At 35.0% G+C, this 14,310-nt stretch overlaps 1 protein-coding gene across 6 annotated transcripts in view; it reads left to right on the top strand.

Moving 5' to 3' along the window:
* ATP13A3 (ATPase 13A3) overlaps nucleotides 1-14,310 on the top strand; it is an 84,472-nt gene that overhangs the window by 65,960 nt on the left and 4,202 nt on the right. For 5 of the 6 annotated variants that reach the window (XR_005034158.2, XM_036933181.2, XM_036933183.2 and 2 more), the window contains 3 exons: nucleotides 2,358-2,446; nucleotides 8,182-8,262; nucleotides 9,788-9,874. Coding sequence is in view for 5 of the 6 variants with exons in the window: in XM_036933181.2 (XP_036789076.1) it covers nucleotides 2,358-2,446; nucleotides 8,182-8,262; nucleotides 9,788-9,874 (257 nt within the window). In the remaining variant the exon portion in view is untranslated. The remainder of the gene's footprint in view (nucleotides 1-2,357; nucleotides 2,447-8,181; nucleotides 8,263-9,787; nucleotides 9,875-14,310) is intronic. The other variant, XM_036933184.2, reaches the window with a different exon arrangement.

The raw sequence follows: 14,310 nt of genomic DNA, 5'->3' as shown, positions 1-14,310 counted from the left end.
TACTGTTCTTTATAACTAAACAATGTAGTATTTTAAGTCTACTTTCTTATTATTTTTAAAAATTAATCTCAATCCTAGGCATTTAAGGCATTCTTTCTAGAGTTTTTTGGTCTCTTCTGTTGGTTCAGTTTGAATGTAAATAGAACCTTATTTCAGTCTTTGGTTACCCGTTTTCAACTTTAGCTTAACCCAGTTATATGTTCTCATTTGACTGTGTGATCATTTCAAGGGCCATGATAATACTGACTTGATTCTTCACTCCTTTAACTAGACATAACTTATGGGGATTTGGCTTCAGTTTTTGCTAGTTTCTTCCTTGATTCCCTACAGTTCATTGCTATTAAATCTAAGTCTATGAAGGCATTATTACTGAATTTGTTGGAGTGGATACCTATCCTTCAGGATAACATGGCCTTTCAAAGACAAGTAACTGAGTAAGGGAGGGGGGAATAGGAATAAAAAGATGTGAACTTTGTGGTTGCGGATCAGAAGATCCCAGTTAATATTTTTGAGGAAGGAAAAGAGAGGTATATATTAGAGCCATTAGTGAGTGTTGTAGGCTTACTTAACTTTATGTAAGGTTTTATTTTTGAGTCACTTACTAAAAGGAAATATGAAGGAGATCCTTTATGGTGACTTATTTTGGTGTCATGTTCCATCAGAAGGATCTGGTATCATTAACAACAAATCTGTGATACCATTACTTGGGATGTACTTAATAATAACTAGAATTTACCTGTTGCTTTGCATTTTAAGTAGTTAATTCTACTCTTTCCTATGGGATCCTCATCATATCACAATTATATAGTTAAAAATAATCTGACTCTAAATGATTCGTTCTTGTTCACATGACTTTGTGGCAGAATCTGAATCTTAGAAACATTCTAAAGCTTAAGAAACATTCTGCCCCCAGTTCCCAGTCACCACCAACACCGAAGTTGTTTTGATAGCTGTCTTCTAGTGAAGAGTATTACCTGCACTTCAATAGGATTATTAAGGAATGATTGACAATGCTGGAGAATCCAGGAGCTGAGAGCATGTCTGCTAGAAACTCGTATCTCTCTTAATGAATACCTGATTTTCCTATTCTTGGTTGAAATCCTTCCTGATCTTTTCATTTTAGTGGTTATATAAATCTGCCAGCCATCCACCTTCCCTGTCAAATTCCTTTGAATAGTGCCTCTTTTTCTTACCTGGGTAAAGAAAAGATTCAACTACTTATTTTCTCCTTCACATGGAAATCTTGGCACATTTTTAGAAGGGTAATCAAAGAGGGTGGCACTAGGGAAAAGACAGGTGAAAATTTGAGAAACACTGGTTGAGGTGGACACAAGTTTTTTTTGAGACTGGGTATATATGTTTTTTCATGTCAGGAAATAGAATCTATTTTTGCTTATAGTTTAACAGTGCAATAGAATTTGAAAAGCAGTCAATATGGGCTGTTTATTGAAACAAAGCATTTCAGTCTCCATGTTTCTCTTTAGCATTTTTATTCTGACAATTTCTTTTTGTCCTTTTCTGATTTTGTCTTTTTTCTTTTGTTGTTTGTGTCTTCTAGCTAGCACTTTCCACTTTTCCTTTAACTGACTGTAATAACTGTTTGAATGACTATATGACTTATGTATTACTTCAGTTGCTATACTTACTGAATAGAATGTTATATTTCCTGTTTGCAGTCCAGTGGAATATTTTAAAAATAAAAATCTAGAAAAAGTTGCTTTTTTATGTAATGTGGGTCCTAAATTTTTTATCCTGTTGGTCATGGGTCATAGTTAAAAGTTTCCCTGTTTTTTGAGACTTATATGCATTTTCTGAGCTGCTTGTACTTGAGGTATCTAACATTTGTATACATGAATTTATTTTAAAGATAAATTGAAATGCACACAGCCAGGTCTTGAGATACAAGATTGAATGTGTAGTTATTAAAAATACAACTTTGTGTTGTACTTTGAAATAAATGATTCTTTTTTCAAAAGTCAAAAAATGTTTCCTCACTTTTGTCATGAATGTTAGAATAACTTTGAGCCTACGCTGCTAGAACAATAATTTGTGAATTATATATTGGCTTGATTATCTTATAAAGCTAGCTATCTGGGATAAATACAAATAAATTCCATAAATGTCTGTCTCTTATTTTTATAAATGCTGATTATTTTCACATCACATAAATGGGATTGAATGGTATATTGGGACTGAATGATATATCGTATTCTAGGAAATAACATAGAGCATATACTTTATCAACCTAAAAAGAAATAATTCAAATCCAAATTTAGGATTGGCTAATTACCAGTTGTTATTATATGCATTTTTATTTAAAGTAACTTTCTAAAAACTCTTTTTACTTTCTTTTTCAGATTTTTTTGTTGTGTCTGTGATTATTTTGTATGTGTTCATATTATTCATCATGTTGCATCCAGTTTCCTCTGTTGACCAGGTTCTCCAGGTAAGGCTTAAGCACATCAGTTATTACTGGTTATCTGAGGAGCGGTAGTATTTGGAATAGAAGTAAAAAGATAGTAATAGGCAGGGAAATATTATTATGTGACACATTAGTATTTACTCAGCCATATGAGATGACTGAATGTTTTCTGTGACTTATCTGTTCCCCTCCTCTACTCTTATGTTACTGGGGAAAGAGACTAACTTGTTTTGTTTTGTTTTTTTCCCCAGAATCTCTTCTTTCCAAATTTTTTAAGGTGTAGTGATATTAACCCAAAGATACCTAGAAAGAATGAAGAACATACTGAAACAGCAGTTTTTATTGACTCCACCTGTTACTTTTCTGTTCTTCAGTTTTTGCTTCTGGTTCTGTTTCTCTTTGTCTACAAACAAATTAATGTTCCTTCATCTTTAAAAGTACAAAACTTTGATCCTCTTACTTGATCTAGATAAACTAGAAGTAGTTATTGAACTACTTGAATAGTCTGCATGTGCTGCCTCTTTACTGTATTGAGTTTTTCATCTTGTCATTAAAAGCTTTATGAAAAATGAAATCAAAAGAATATACACACATATTTAAGTTGTTAAACCTAATAGTGACAAAATAACACCCATGAATCCCATATCCAACTTAAAAAGATAACATTACTGACAACAGTAAGGCACTATCGTGTACCTTTCTCCAGACACAATTCAGGAGCTACAGGAGCCACTATTCTCATTATTTACCTCATTATCTGGCTTTTCATTATATACCTAATACATATATGTGTGTGTGTGTGTGTGTGTGTATAGTTACAAAAGATAGTTTGCTTGCTTTTGAACTTTATGAAAACAGTATCTTGCTATTTGTATTTTTCTGTGACTTTTTTTCCCATCAGCATTATTTCTAAGATTCATTCATGTTAATACATGCATTTCATTTTCAATGCTACATATATTCCATTGTAAGAATATACTATAATTGATTTCTCCATTCTGTTGGTAAATAATTGGGTTTTCTATAGTCTTTTCCTGTATTAACAGTTGCTGGTATGAACATTCTTGTACATATCTCTTAGTGTATGGGAGTGAGTAACGGTATACCAACGACTAGGGATGGGGCAGTTCATCCCAGGTATAATGTACAAGCAATGAGGGGGTGGTATAATGCCACAGAGGATTTAAAAACTGCAGTAAAGCCCACTAAACGACCACCTGCTGTTAAATATCACTATGTGCTGGAAATTCTAAACAGTGTCAATAATAACCACTCCTTCCGCTACCATCCACCCTACCTTGGTATACCACAGGGGGCCAAAGTTCTTCTGCTGTGTTCTAGTATAATTTTGAGCATGTACTCATCAGCTTTCTAAGATGTGCCAAGTTGTTTTCCAAGATAATTGTACCAGTTTATATTTCCATCACTGTATGAAATATTTTGTTCTACATCATTGCCACTTGTCTTATGGGTATAAAATGGCATATCACGTTGACTTTAATGTGCTAATTAATTTTAAATTGCTAATGTGTTTGGGCATTTTTCATATGTTTATTGGCTATTTTTATTTACTCTGAATTGCCTATTCAAGCCTTTTGCCCATTTTTTCTAGTAGATTGTTGTCTTTTTATTCTTAGGAGTTCCTAATGTATTTGGCTATATATGTGATAATTTCTTCCAGTTTATGGCTTGTCCTTTTGATTTGTTTATATCTTTTTAAAAAACATTTATAATTTTTACAGTAATCAAGCTTAACAATTTCTTTATGTTCTGTGCTTTTTATATCCTAATTTGGCAGACTTATCTATCTCAGGGTTATAGAGATTCTTCTTTCCTTACAATTAATTTTATGTATACCCTTTGAGATGGGGATTAAATTTCCTTGTTTTCCTCATGAATACCCATTTGCTTCAGTATTATTTATTGAATAGTCTCCTCTTTTCCTGGTGTTCCTTCAGTGATACCTCTGTGCTCTCTGTGGTCCTTGTATAGACTATCAATCAGATAGAGGTTTTTTGGCTTTAGCTCTGTCTTCCAGTGTGGCAGTTCCATATTGCCTAAATTACTACGACTTCCTAAGAAGTTTTGATAGATGGCTGGGCAGGACCCCTACCCGCACCACACATTGTTGTTCATCATGATCTTTTTGGCTATTCTTGAGATTTCTTCCTCCATGTAAATTTTAAGTTTAGCTTACCAAGTACCAAGAAAAGCAAAGCCCTCTTGGAATTTTTATTAGAATTACACTAGGTTAATAAATAAATTTTGGTGAGAATTGATTTAGTCTCCTTTTCCATGAACAATATCTGTTTCAATCTTCTTGAACATCTTTCAATAGAGTCTGACAGTTTTTTCTCTAAAAGTTTTATGTAAGTTTTTGTTAGATTTGCTTTTAGAGTATTACAGTTTTTGTTTCTGTGGTAGGCATTTGTTTAAAATTATGTTTTCTGATTCTTTCATGCTAGTGTGAACACTGCAGTTATTTTGGGTACTCATCTCATATCCAGCAATCTTGTCAAACTGTACTCTTAAAAATGTTCAGATTCTCTAGTATTTTGTTTTAGATAGTCATTTATACATAATAACAAATGTTTTGTTTCTGATGTTTCAATCCTTAATGCCTTCTGTGTATTTCTTAATGTCTATTAACCATATTAATGTTGGTTGTAATGATAGCAATATGCTTGTCTTATTCCTGAGTCTAAAGGGAGTGGTCTTGATATTTCACCATGAGGTATATTGGGGGCTCTAGGTTGCTGGATATGTACGTTTATTGGGTTGAGGAAGTTGCCTTCTACAGTTTTGTTAACATAATAAATAGATGTTTAATTTTATCTAATGCTTTTTGTACACTACTGAAATGATTACAGGTTTTTCTCCCTGGAGAAAGTTGACTGATATGCAAATGTTGAACTAATACTGCATTCCTAGAATAAATCTAATTTGTTCATGATGCATTCTTCTGTATATGCTCTTGTTTGTTTTGCTATGATTTTACTTTGGATTTCTTGCTTCTTTTTTTGCATAAGTGAAATCAGACTTAATTTTCCTTTCTTCCAAGACATTGACATGTTTGGGTATCAAAGTTGTAAGAGCTTTATGGAATGAGTATTCCATTTCATGGACTTTTCCATAATTTAATCCCCTTTGAATTGGATTTAGGTTGTTCCTGTTGTTTTGCTATTATAAAGAATGCTGTATTTCAAGTCCTTACAGACTTCATTAAGAAGGACAAATGTCTGTTTAGAGGTTAAATGTGCAGAAGTGGAATTGCTTGGTCAACATATCTAGAATTTTAATTTTTATAAATGCTGTGTTATTTAACTTTGAAGAGGTTGGCAGTTTATAGTCCTACCAGCAGTATTTGAGCATGTTTCCCTCCATGCTTCCTTGAGGTACTTAGATAAGTACTTTAAGCCAAAGAAGAAAAAGCAGAACACATTTATATTTGTCTCCCACTACACGTCTTCTGCTTCATAGCCAAACTATTTCTTGGAAGAGTGCTATATTCAACTCATCACCTTCCTGCCACAGTCATCATTAGCTTCTACTCCTGTCAGTCCACTGAAACTGCCCTTGCCAAGGCCATTAACAACCTTATTGTCAAGTCCAATGGACTTGTTCCCCTTATTTTTATTTTTTCCAGTAAATTGGCTACCCAGCAGTTTTAGACAAGTTAGCCATAGCCTCGTTCATGAGACATTCCCCCTTGAATTTCATGATGCTTTCTTCTCTTCCGATTTTTTCCTATTTCTGTGACTCTTCATTCTCATTCTCCATTGTGGTTCCAAACCCTCTGCCTGTTCCTTAAATGTTAGTGTTCCACACATTTCTGTCCTTTTCCCCTGTCTTACCCTGTATGTTTCTAATGATCTCATCTGTAGTCATGACTGTATCCATAGTTGCCATCTGTTTGTTAAAGCCTCTTAACTTTATTCCCTTAACCTAACTCTCACAACTGAACTTCAGACCTGAATATCCATTGACATACTGAATATTATATGCAATGATCAGTTCTCTCATTAAACATTTTTAAAACTAAGCTCATCATATTCTCCCTCAACCCTGCTGTCTCTTTTTCTTGGTAACCACCATTTATCCACATCAGAAGTATGTATGTGTGTCCTTAACTTTTTCCTTTTCTTTTCATAGCCAGTCTGTTGCTAGAATCTCTGCTTGCTTATTCTGAATTGCTTTCTCTCTTTTTTGCCTATCCCACTTGCTACTTAAAAGGAAACTTTTTCCTGTACTCAAAACACTTATGACACCAAATGTATGGGAGTTGTTTCCACATCAGCTAATTCTCCAACTCTCTGGACACCAACTGGGTGTCTTGCAGTTCAGTTCTGACACTAACTACCTGGAGTTAGCTCAGACCCTGCAGGTTAAGGGCTCAGTCTGACAAGATTGCCCCCACTTGAGACATTAGTAGCAAGTCCCAGGTGATCACCCATATTTCTGACCAACCAGCTATAAATCAGGTTTCCCACACTCCCCTTCTCAGGTTCAATAATTTGTGTCATAGCTCACAGAACTCAGGGAAACAATTACTTATGTTTATTGGTTTATTATAAAGAAATAATAAAGGTACAGATGTATAGCCAGATGAAGAGGTACATAGGCTGAGGTCTGGAAGAGTCCCAGGTGCAGGAGCTTCTGTCCCTGTGGAGATGGGATGTACCATCCTCCCAGTCTATAGAGGTGTTGACTGACCCAGAAGCTCTCCAAACTGTAGTTTAAGGGTATTTTTAGGGAAGGCTTCATGACTGGCATGATCAGTTCTAACTCAGTCTTCAGTTCCTCTCTCCTCCCTGGAGGATGAGGGCATGGGGTGGAAAGTTCCAAGCTTCTAATCATGGCTTAGTCTTTTTGGTGACTAGCCCCTATCTGGAAGCTATTTAGAGCCCACCAAGAATAACCTCCTTAGGAAAAAAACATTCCTGATAGCCAGAAAATTCTAGGTGATTTAGAAGCTCTGTGTTAAGACGCTCCTATCACTCCCAATACTCAGGAAATTAAAAGTTTTAAGAGCTCTTCATCACGAAACTAGACAAAGACCAAATATATATTTCTTAGTATGCCCCCACCACTTCTAGTTTGATAGTCTAAACTTGCCTGGGTCACTATAGCTGTATCCACCCCTCAAATCCTTCTTCTTGGAATCACAGGTGTTTTTCTAAAATATATTAGATCATATCACTGCTTGACATGTAGCACAGTATATTAGGTACTCAGTAAATATTTGCTGACTAGAAGGATGAATGCATGAGTGGGATTTGTTTTTCTTTTACTTTTTTAGGCCTTAGAAATTAATCACAAATTTCAAAGTGAAAACTTCGATTGTATTTCTTAAACCGATCTGAATAGTTCTTTTATGAATTTGTCTTTATAACAGTTTGGAATTTTGAACATACTTCATTATCAGATCAGTATCTGCCTCATTGTTTTAAAGACAGGGTTTTATTCTAAAAATAGGGACTTAGAAATTCCTGATCAAGTAGAGCATGGATTAGTCTGAGTGAATAGTATTTGATTCTGAGCTCAGCTATTTATTTTTAACCTTGAGTTACTTAAACTTTATCATCTGAAAAGTAGATATAATATCAACCTTGTGGCATTGTTGACTATTGAACAGGTAATGTGTGTGAAGGTGTTTGTTATATAACAGGAATTTAAAAAGTACTTTTGGAAATGAGGATATAATGCTATAATATCAACTATAAACTACACATTTAACTTGAAATTTTTTTGTCTTACAGATAGTGTGTGTACCATATCGGTGGCGTATAACTATGCTCATGATCATTCTTGTCAATGCCCTGGTATCTATCATGGTGGAGGTAAGCACTTCAGATAATCAAATGGCCCTTGCTGCTTTGGGATTCTTGTTGATTTAATGTATGATGGGGGAAGAGGACAGGTAACATCATGGAAGTTCAGAAAGAGTTTTAGGTTCATTTTAGTTAAATTCATTTAGCCTTCTTTTCTGACTTTTTCCATGAGCTGTAGTCATTATTAAGGGATGTGACTTAGCTGCACTCATACAGATAGGTGAAAATAAGCAGTGAGATAGCAAAAATTAGTGATTGGTAGAAATGAGAGAAGATTGGTACTCACGTGGCCCCTAACTGGTACATCAGTGGCCATGAAATCAGAGTGGGTGTGTACCACCCAAGTCCTGTGATGTACAATAAAAACTTCCATTGAAGGGAGGAAAAGAGGGAGGGGAGCTTTCTCCATGAAGTGTAGTAAATTTTAATAAGAGAGTTTATTTAAAGTATAAAATAATGATCATTATGAACCTACCTAATCTCAGCATTGATTACTGGAATTTCTTCCTTGGTATTTTCTTTTAAGCTTCCTCCAGAGGTCTGAAGTACTTTTTGATCCCACTGTATACGAGTAGTTACTGTCCTATTAGGATTGCCTTAGTTGAGCTTCTGTAAAAGGAGCTCGTAAGTTCTCATTTGCTGCTTGTTAATAAAATTTTGTCTGTTCTGAGAACTACTATTATAATTCACTCCTACAGTAGCAATATATGATACAGGAGAAGGAGATAAAAATTGGAATTTCTAAGTTAAGGGTTTCATAGGGCAGACTTTTGAATTAAAATTAGGTAATTTGTGGGGAAATATGTATACTTTAGTGATAATAGGTCTAGATTTGGAAATTATACTTAATTTGTTACCTTGCTAAAAGATGACTTGGTATTTAAATTTGGGCCATTGTAAGCAGCATGTATATTATGGTACTGATCTTTTAAAGTTGCCCGGTAGAATGTATTTTTGCTGTTTTATGGACAGTAGAAAACATACCCCGGTATTATATTTTAAAAGCATTCCTTTTTCTAGTTTATCTTTTCACTCAATTGTTATTTAAGATAATCGTTTTCTTAAAAAACAAAATTTTTAGGGAGTCCTTTCATAAACCCTCTTAATTTATTATTCTTGATGACTAACAAAGGAATTATTTGTGTTGGATTCTGATGAAATCATACTCATTTGTAGATAATGTGTATAGATATAAAATTAATATATATTTCAATGACAGTAACTCATTATTAGGAAAAAGACTGCAGATTATAAGCATTATTTTAATGTAGGAAAGACCTGAAGGTCATACAAAAGCCATAGTTTGTGGAAAATTTAGAGGATCTCATTTTTTCAATTTTATGATAATTTATATTTATTACAGAAGTCCTGTTATACTTTATCCTTTTGCAATATTAACTGATACTATCTGTATGAAAACCAAGTCATGTTTTTCACTAATAATGCAGCAATTGTGTGAGTCTTTTTAAATATGCACATTAATAAAGAATGACTTAGTCATTTTGAATTCTTAACTCACTGGAATATCTCTCAGAACTTCTTCCTTGACATGGTCCTTTGGAAAGTTGTGTTCAATCGAGACAGACAAGGAGAATATCGCTTCACCACACAGCCACCACAGGTTGGAAATGAGCACTTACTCTGAATTCTTCACATTTACCTAGGCTCTCTTAGTTGTGTCCTCTGCATTCTGTAGGGTAGTGTTCTGTTCTGTGTTGCTTCAGCCTTTTTCCCTATGCCTGGCATTTCATTTCTTTAGAGTCCTAGAAAGTTCATGGCAAACATTTGTTACAGGCTTTTCAGGACTGAAGAAATTTCATCAGTTTCTTTTCCATTCCAATCCTTATCTTGTGTGTGTCTAAAGGTCTTACCCTCAGTGGTGTTAATTTTTCCTTTTTTCTCTGGCTTAAATTTTATGTTGTTAATCTTCATGAGTCCCATTAGAAGCTAAATGAGACCCCTGTAAACAGAGTTATGAGGTGGGAATTGTTCTTCATGGATCAGAATCCAAAGATTGAAATTTTGAGGAATAATTTCTGATTTCCTATTAGTTACTGTGCTTTAATTTTGGGTGGGTTTTTGGCTTTCCCCCACATATGTGTCTCATCATTCAGAAAAATTTTCGGGGAGACAGTGCCTTTTTTTGTACAAACCATGGTTTAGAACTTTTTACTTGGATCCACTAAGTAGCCTACTATTTGAAAGCTCTGAAGCTTGGTGGTAAAAAGAAGAGAAACATATGAAAAAAACCCATTTCCTGATGTTAGGATGTTGAAGTATAGTTCTTGATAGAAAGTATAGGTTAGTCTTAATTTTTAAACCAATACCATTGAATCAACTCTTAGCCAACATTTTGGGTATAGAGAATTTGTGAGAATAAAATCTCACCTCATTATCTGACCTATTGCTATTTGTAAATGGATGATATATGCTTTATGCATGCACGCTCTAAGCCTTTCACTTATCCTGAGACATGAGGAAACTTGTAGAGTTTAAGAGGATTCCCTGGCATTTCTGAGTTGAGCTACTCACTTATTTTTAGCCACCTTCTACCTGAGTAGTAACTGCCTGAACTTTACTTTGAAATTCTGCAGGCTCAATGCCCAGTGTAGTATCACAGGATCACTTTGTAAGAGAGGTCCTATAGGATGCCATTTCCTTTTCTAATGCTTCATGATTGGTAGTGACAGTTTCATAATGATGGGATGAATATAGAATCAGCTTTAATTTCTTTATGTCAAAGCAGTGTGATGCCCAGTTGTCCTTAGTAGTGGGTATAACCAGAGCAGTATTAGGGGCTTATGTCCTTAAGCTATATCTACCCTGTATCTATATATTTTTTCCTTTTGGTTACTTCAACACCTCCAGGATCCTCCCAATCTGAAGGTATTTATTTGTAACTTCATTTTATACATAAAGAAACAACATTCAGTGGATTTGCCAAGGTTGTTTATCTGATGAGTGGGAGAGTTGAGAGCTGAAACCAGGCATTCTAATTTCAAGAAGAGTGATTCTTCCACTATGCAACACTGCCCCACATACATCATTTTCGGGACCATGGAGAGGTAGATTAATATAACAAATAACAAATCAAAATGTAGACAAACAATAGTGTTATCAGTACCTTTTTATGTTAGACATTATAATGAGACATCTTGTATAAATTCTAATTCTTAAAACAACCTTAAGAGCTATCCTAGTTTTCACAGATGAGAAACTGTGGTTTCAAATTCAGGTTTATCTGGACCCAGGACCATAATATTCCTATAACAAAAAGCCTCCATCTGTTCGTTAAAGACCAAATAAACTTTTATATGTCATTTTATTTAATAGTAGACCTTTGCGTTATGTTCTACTCAGCCCACCAAACACTCATCCAGCTAACCTAAGTTAGATATGGGAATGATTTTTACCTAATAGTACTTAATTTCCCATAGTGATTCTTTTTCTTGATGCTCAGTGGCCTCAGTAAATGTCTGTTGAATCAAATTGAAAGCTGGTTAAGTAAACCATTTGCAAATAATCAAAGGTAAAACTTCTTTGTAGCTAATTATTTTTTCCTGTGATGTTCTTTAGCAGCCTCAGATATTAATAATTCTCTGACAAAGGAAGATTCTTGAGCTGTCAAGGATTTTCTTCCCTGACCTCTACTGATTGAGTTTTAGTGGAGGGCTCCTATTTGAGAAGGTCTGTGCTACGTATCTCTAATAAGTATTTTGCCTGTCATGTGTCTGGTAAACTGAGGCCACTTAGTGGTAGATGTGGAAGTAGAATCCTAATGTATGTAGTTTGATCCTGCCTGAGGATTTGTTCCTGAGTATGTTTTCCTTTTCAGGGAAAAAAATCAGGTATTAGTTGTAGGCTACTTAGAACATTATTTGAGCTTTTAAAGATAGAATGCTAATTCTGATTGTCTTTATTTTATATGAGGATTGGTATGGAAGGAGATTTTAATGAAATCCACTGTACCATTACAACATTCCCCCCCCCACCCCCAAGCATGGCCTTATATTTTAATGCTACCCATTAAGAGATTTCCTAAAAGACACTACCAAGAATGAACTAGCAATGGGGTTCTGGAATGAGCAGCTTGGAATGATCTAAGAAGCAGGAGAATTTAGCTGTAGATCTTTTTGAAAGCTCTCTATGGTTTCTCTGCTGGAGTGTGGTAGCCTTTTTCCTTTTCTGAGGGATACATTTGGTTATTTTGACCACTCCTTTGGAGCCAACCAGAAGATCCAGGTGCTGTGGTTACTGTGTTCTCCTGCTTCAGGGAGGTAGTCCTGGGTGTTGGGGAAACCTCTGCTCATTCTAAGCCCATCATTCTAAGATGCTTCAGCTTCCATGCTGCCTTGTCGCACCGTGTTTGCCTTTCTCCTCTTGCCACCATCATCTCTCCAGCATGCCTGTAGCACCTTTTATGTTCTTTGCCAGTGAATTATATTGAGGATGTTTGTATTTTTAAACTAACCTTTGCTTGCCTATTGTGTATTATGTGTGTATGATATTTGGGGGAGTTGAGGGCACAGAAACAAAATATGTTCTAAAAACAGCAGAATCGGGATCATTAGTGTTTCTTGTGACTTGATTTGTGTTTTCTGAATTATAACTAGTGTACACTGCTTTTATAGGTATATGAGGATTTCTTTTTTTATAACATGTACCTTGATGCAGAATGAATACTAGTCAATTGTGATTTTGTTTGCAGTGAAATTAGTTTTAGTTAATTGCTTGCCTCACTTTCCACAGGTAGGGAGGTAGGGAACAGATTTTGGTGTGTGTGTGTGTGTGTTACATTTAAGTACACTGGCTGTGACTTTCCTTAACTCAGCCTTCTATGCAGTACCCTTCAACCAGCTCATCTGGGCACAAGCCTATGTGTTCTGCTTTTTTTTTCTAAGTCAGCATTCACCATTAGCCTTTTCCTGTGATCTTTAACAGTGCTACATGCTGTAAAATAAAAAGTGACAGCTTTCAGATTGATTTAGGAACAATGATCTTTTCTGCAATTAGACTGAAACACCTTGGGAAAAAAACTGATCTCAAGTAGTGAGCCATTACCTCAGATTAAATATTAAGGTTTGTTGTGGATGTGCCTACACTGGAAAGGAATTCTTTGGATCACCTGAAAAATCTTGTGTCTAGTCTCTTATGAATCCTAATGATAAATGTTTTCTTGTGAACTTCTTTTAAGGTGATGGTCATAGCTCTTGTTAGTTATGACAACTGCTAGTTGAATAATCTTCAAAATTGTATTCCTCATCCCCAGAATATAGTTACTGGTGAACACAGTTTTTGCCCTTAAATTCTTGGTACAGGGCAGCTTTCACTGTGTTTTGTTGATAAAGTAGAGGACCTTTAAAGGCACTTAGTTCATGCTGTCAGTGCTACCATGGGCCCACCCCACAGTTCTGGAGAAGAAGTGAAGAGTAGTAGATTGCTGGTGGTTTGACTAAGGTGAGAAGGTCTACCAAGTCAAAGTATGACAAAGTTTTAAAGTGTTTTCATTTTAAAGTTATTTTTGGTGTTAACCATTGACCAATTTAGAAACATGTTTTCAAAATGTGTTTTCAAATTTGCCCATTTTGATTATGAAGATGTTTTGGGGGTTAACATTGGAAAGTCCATCTCAGTTATGTCATGCTTCTATTTTGTGAGATTACTTGAGATTAGACTCAGGTGTAGCCTGGGTTTTATGTTCATGGCAAAACAAAACAACCTGGGATTTAAATTTTGTTTTGGAGAAGGAGCAGCCAGTATAATTAAAAATTATTCTTTGGAGGTTACTAACTACAGGTCTCAGTATAGTCATTGAGTTTTATTTCATTTATATAGTTCAGATTTCAATAAAGGCAAATTCTGAGGGACTTTGCCCTCAGAAATTTATATTTCTATATAATAACCAGGGACTCTGATTTCTTCTTCTCCAAGAATTACTTATCTAAGGTCATTTTCACTAAAAATGTCAGGATTGATCAGAAGGATTTCAGTGACAGCAGAGCTTTTTATAATGGAATAAAACTAAGAAATAGTGCTTGCTTTACACCTTTCTATGTA

This window comes from Manis pentadactyla, chromosome 1, assembly GCF_030020395.1.
Source record: "Manis pentadactyla isolate mManPen7 chromosome 1, mManPen7.hap1, whole genome shotgun sequence".
Classification (NCBI taxonomy): domain Eukaryota; kingdom Metazoa; phylum Chordata; class Mammalia; order Pholidota; family Manidae; genus Manis; species Manis pentadactyla.
Note: the sequence above shows the minus strand (reverse complement) of the source record. Positions and strands in the feature narration are given on the sequence as shown.